This window comes from Metopolophium dirhodum, chromosome 1, assembly GCF_019925205.1.
Source record: "Metopolophium dirhodum isolate CAU chromosome 1, ASM1992520v1, whole genome shotgun sequence".
NCBI classification, from domain to species: Eukaryota; Metazoa; Arthropoda; class Insecta; order Hemiptera; family Aphididae; genus Metopolophium; species Metopolophium dirhodum.
Genome location: NC_083560.1, coordinates 124173568 through 124179630, shown reverse-complemented (window position 1 = coordinate 124179630; position 6063 = coordinate 124173568). Strand labels below are relative to the sequence as shown.

General features: G+C 27.7%; 2 protein-coding genes across 2 annotated transcripts; both read right to left on the bottom strand.

Annotated features, from left to right (window-relative positions):
* Nucleotides 1–660: 660 nt before the first annotated feature.
* Nucleotides 661–1479, bottom strand: LOC132953618 (piggyBac transposable element-derived protein 3-like). Its single transcript, XM_061025994.1, has one exon. It carries the CDS (start codon nt 1477–1479, stop codon nt 661–663), a length of 819 nt encoding a protein of 272 aa, XP_060881977.1.
* Nucleotides 1479–2711, bottom strand: LOC132953617 (piggyBac transposable element-derived protein 3-like). The gene is made up of 2 exons (XM_061025993.1): nt 2695–2711; nt 1479–2493 (listed from the first exon to the last, which is right to left on the bottom strand). Exons 1-2 carry the CDS (start codon nt 2709–2711, stop codon nt 1479–1481), a joined length of 1032 nt encoding a protein of 343 aa, XP_060881976.1.
* Between the last annotated feature and the right edge of the window lie 3352 nt (nt 2712–6063).

The following is a 6063-nucleotide window of genomic DNA, read 5'->3' as shown; positions in this document are numbered from 1 at the left end:
ATAACAGAAAACGGAAAACGATTGATGGACTAATATTTCAACCCGGGTGGTTTGTATGTCTTTAGCTCATATTATATTTAAAAACTGATCGACCAATTTTGAGAAAAATCTCAGAGATATTAGAAATAGTTTGAATTATAGTATGAAACACGTTCAAAAATAAACTGAGTGTCATATCCAATCTGACTGTTTTCTCAGATGCAGATTTGCATGAGAACTGAGGTTGGTAGGTAGCAAAACAAATATACACAGTTTTAGCATCACATATTTTATACTTGTTGATTTTGTCTCGAGTGAAGTCGAGATACACAGCTAGCTTAAAACCCATTAAGTCCGAAATTTTTTTTTTTCAAATTTGAAGTTGATTTTAATTAAAAACTTACCTGACGTACTTAAAGAATGATTGTCCATAATTTTTTTTTTTTTTTTTTAGTCTGTTTTTAAGATAAGTTCCGTAACCATATGGTAACGCTAGGAGCATATACTACTATTATTTTATAATAAATAATAATCAAATTTTTTATCAAATAAATATCGTTATAGTAGGTATACAAATTCAAAAATACAATTAGTAATTATGAAATCAACTGTATTTTTAATTATTACATAAAATTGACTTATTTTAAATATTACAATAAAACTAAATAGTTATAAACTAATTTATTTTTTATGGAAATTAGCAAAACAATCGATACATAATCCAACGTCACATTTCACACACATTGTCCGTCCTACCGATTTACAGCCATCTTTTGCACACCTCCTTCTTTTCTTCTCTTGAGTATATGAAACTAAGTGGTCCATACGATCATATCTAATATCATCGGAAACACGACTGTCGGATGATGATAGAGATTTTGATGGTCTTCCTGCACCTATTCGAGCTACCCCATATCTTTGTAAATATGTAAGCACTAGTTCACGGCGGAAATCCAACTGGGTAATTTGTTTAGAGTTAACTTTTTTGTACAAAGACCAACTGTTCTTCATTGGAATTTCCAATAGCCAAGTAAAAATTGGCCACCACCATTTTTTACCTCTCACCCCAATTCTATAAGTGGCTATGTTTTGATCCATCTGATCAGTTCCGCCCATATACTGGTTATATTGAGCAATAAGTTTAGGGCGACTTACATTTATATGTTTTTTATGTTTTTGTGAATATCTCCTTACACTTGATACATTTTCAGTGCCGCCATCAGTGGAAGCCATTGTAACAACTGCATTATCCATCCATCTAACCAACAAAATACCCTTATTTTTTTCTATTTCAGTTTTAAAACTTCCACGTTCTTTTTTTGAAAATTTTTTTTTTTCGGTCAAAGGACAATTTTTTGGTATTCTATTCTGCCGTATAGTACCAATCGCTGAGTAACCCAAATATTTGACATAATTAAAAACATTTAACCCAGTAAATAAGTTATCCATGTACAATGAGTATAGTAAATTTTTTTTAGACTCGGGTAAATCTTCAAGCATTAAAATAAGGGTGATACTGCCTTTCCAAATACTGAATTATATTTTTCATTTTCACGAGGATCTTTGCCTTGATACAATTCAAAATTTACAAGATAACCATCATTCGTATTTACACACCACATTTTGTAACCAAACCGTATTGGTTTGACTTTAATAAATTGCTTACATCCATGCTTACCAAAGTACTTCACCAATGATTCGTCATAAGCAAGATGTTTTTGAGGTACAACATTTTCTAAACATTTATTTTTTATCATATTCATAAGAGGTCTAATTTTCCAAGCCTTATCTTTAGCACCAATTTGTGTATTATCAGCACAATGAATAAAGCGACATATTTGCAAAAATCTATCACGGCGCATTGCATTACAGACAGCTTCATGTTTCATAATATCATCCATAGAGTCCCAAAACGATTTTTTTGAAGGTAGTTTATTATACCCACTAAGGTATAAAATACTTATAAAACATCGAATTTCGTCATGCGATATATGTGGATCTGGACAATTTAAAAAAAGTGCATAACGTCTAGTTTCATCCACAAGATAATTAATTATGTCGTAATCCAAAAAAGTTTCAAAAATGTCTACTATAGATAAGTTTTTATACTTTGAAAAATCAGGTTGAGGAAACTCCAATTGAAGCTCTTCAAAATCTCCCCCTTTTATCCACGTAAAAGATTTCTTACCAGTTTTTAATTTTTTCATCCATTCATCTGTACTTTTTGCGCTTACATGTTGATATTGTTCACTCAATGTCCCAGAATTACTGCTCAAACTTTCTGCAGGATAAATGTTATCATCACCAATACCACCGTACCTCTTATTATTGGCTAATTTAATTTCTGCTTTAGATCGTAATTGGCGTGCTGATAAGTTGTCTACTTCACCATTGTTTTCATCCCCGGAGTCTTCATCAGTTTGAACACACGGTTCCGGTGGTTCGATAAATATCTCGTCTGCATCTATGTCATTATATAAAATGTCTAATGCCTCAAATAGCGAAAATCCAGTTCTGTTGAAAAATAAAAATTATATGTAGTACAGGCGCCTAGCGTTACCATACGGTAACATCAAACTTTTAACTTTCATAACTTATTCAATACTGGATAATATCACACTTTATTTAGTTAATATTAATCCTTATAATATACTGAATATTTATAAATACAAATTGTATTTGTTTCATAAATTTAAAAATATTTAATTTACTTACTCGAAATTGAAATCCATGCTTCACGAAATAATTAAATTGAATTCGTTGATAAATAACTAATGTTCACATATAATAAAGATATTTGTATATAAAATTAATCACTGGGTCATTATCGACGATATGAACGATAGTGGAACTGGATAACCCAATAAGTTTAAAAATAGCATGCGCTCAAACACAACTATAATAGTGTAAAAAGTTATTAGTCAATACCATGTTAGGTACTGCAAAATGGTGTGAAAACGTACCTACGTAATATAATTAGTACCTACCTACCTACTATTTAATAAATAGCTTAAAATATTTTGAAAATTTGTGTATAGAAACCAATTATATTTATTTTTGAATTTCGTACAACGATACAAGCAATACCGCTATATAATTTTCTTTTAAATATCCAATGCCTATAAATAAAATTGGGATTATGTCTTTTTAATAATTTGTCAATGCTGTAAGAAACTTTTGCAGAAGCTGGTTGTAAACTTTAAAGTCTAGGGTAATAAAATCAAACATTTTATAAATTTTGATCTACAAAATAATTAGCTAATTCTAGCGGTTATAACAAATTTCGTTTAAATTTTATCTTCAAACGCAGATAAAAACAATGTGCATACGTATTTTTGATCTTATTAAATTACTACGAGAATAACTTATGATGATTCATGAGTGTTTAGTGTTTAGATGACTGAATCGATATTTATCTCATAAAAAAATCCAAATATCTGAATATTACAAATGTCTTTAAAGAGTCTTAAATTTGTGTAAATATTTTGAAAATTGAATTGTGTAATACAATATAAGTAATAGTGAAATGTTATATGTTTCTACGTGTGTAGAGTTGCTCCACCTAAAGACAAATTAATTTTAAAACCATACAACACGTAGAAATATAAAACTATATAGCAATAACTTCTATGATTTTTTTTTTAATTACCTAAAGATAACCAATATTTTAAAATTTTTGTTTTTAATTACATAAAAATTTAATTTTCAAACGCTCATCATTTTTTTTTTAAATTTTTCATTCTTAAGAGGACACCGAACCCGCATGTGTTAACTCTGAATAACAAACATACAACAAGGCAAATGATACGTTCACAATCATACATTTTCCTCTATAATTTCTAAAATTATAGTGTAATGACCTCTTATGAAATTTAAAGGTAAGACTAATTTAGGGTATCCCATAGGCATTTCGATATATTTTAATTTTAAAGTGAGTTATAAGTATTACAAGATTGTAAATTGTCTGTACATCTAATAAGTTATAATACTCATAACTCATTTTAAAATTAAAATATAATATAAAAAAATAAAAAAAATGAAAATATACAATGCCTATATATTTTTTTAAATGAGTCAAAAATGTAACGATGTATATAAAATGGTAATATAAACATTCGGTGAAAATTTAAAGTATCTATGGTTATTAGTTTTCTAGGTATATTAAAAAATCTAAATCGATTTTGTCAAAAAATAGTTTTGTCTAAAAATCCCATTTTTTTTCCTAAGTCTCTTGAAAAATATTGTGAATTTTCTTATTTGATTTCTTAATAATACAAGCTAGATTCACTTTTCTAACAGAAAAGATGCTGAAATTGAAAATCGAAGCATTATTTCTACTAGAAAAATGTTTACAGACAAATATAACCCACATCATTGTAGTTAATACATTCAACACTCCGCTTAGAATATAAAAATTATTAATGATTAATTTCGAAATAATTAACAAGCTCTGGTGATTTTGTCTTGATTTGAATTTCAAACTCACATAAAAAAAATTGTACATTCGTATTATCAAGTTTCAGCATTTTAATTTACAACGAATACAATTGTATTCAATTTTCAAGTTTTTTGAGTTAAACCAAAAAAAAAAAATGTCCGGCTGAATATGAATCACTAATGGCGGGTTGCACCAAATATTTACATAGAGATCATTTTGTTTAACTAAAGTTAAAATAAAATCTGTTGCATAAACCATGTTTTAAACGTTATCTGTTGTTAAAAATTTACTTTATCACCAGTTAAATTAGAGGGTGATTTATCGCCGTGTAAAATTGTATGTAAGGTTAAATTTCGCTGTCAATGTTTTGTGGTCATTATTTAATATTGATAATGATAAATATATCATTATAAATATTTATTATATTTTTATTTCATTGTAATAATATTATATGATATATTGTGTTTTGATAGATTTTTAATTAGTTTTTAACTTTAATACTAATTTCTAACTTTAATTTTTTATGAGTAGTTCATTAGAATTATCTGCATCAGATGAATCACCTGATGAAGAAATAGTTTTAGAAATAATTATGAGACTTCCAAAACCTAGAGTGGTTCGTGAAAGGTATAATCCTTTAAACGATAATAATAATATAAATATATAATATAACTTTACCTTAACATTTTCAACTATTTCTTTATATGGCACAACTAAATCTAACAAAAGTTTTCTCTCGTCTTCTGTAAAATTCTTCCCTCTATTTTTCTTGTACATGGTCAGAAATTATACATAATACTGTAAAACTTAAAACCATGAAGGCACAAAATAAACCTTAATTCGAGCTCTTATAACATTACAGACATTTTTAAATTATACACAAGTATGATTGATACAGTTTATTGACACAGTTTATCATTGATAAGACCCGATAATATGACTATGATGATAATATCAACTTGTATTACAGGTACCATTTATTTGTAAACCAGTATTTTGGCAATAACCTAAATATAAAACAGTGGTTGTGCAACACTCTTAAATTTAACAAGTGTTAATTTAATAAACGTTAATTTATCATTAGATTAAAATTTAACACGTGGAAAAATAATTAACCAATAGATAACGACTAGTTTGGTGCAACCGGGTATAAACGTTTTATATCAAATCGTACGTACGTGCTGTAGGTAATTCCATAGTGCTGTGTAATAATGAGAATATATTTTGGGGTTAATGTAAAATACTTGTGAGGGATAAATCCGTCATATAAACGGTTCCGGTTTGGTGTTCTTCGGGAAATCATAATCGGCTTTGTGAAATTATCTATTTAATATTTACCCGCGTTTTCATTATGTAAATAGGTTAGTACCTATATAGGTAGATATGTTATGGAAAATTAAAATTTCGTTTTCCTATAGACACGAGTCACGTTGTAATAATATGTTAACTTTCACGTTCGATTTTCATCTCATTGTATTTTGCACATAATATATATTTATAATATATATTTTTTATATACACTTTATGTATCGTACAGAATTTATATACAATTTATACGATAAGTACTCATAATTGTATGCTAAAACCAGGATAGTATTATATAATACGTCATGCAAAACAATTTATGTAAGAGATACCTTATATTA

Coding starts and splice junctions, on each gene's coding strand:
- LOC132953618 (XM_061025994.1), bottom strand. CDS start 1,479: ATGCTTGAAGATTTACCCGAGTCTAAAAAAAATTTACTATACTCATTG.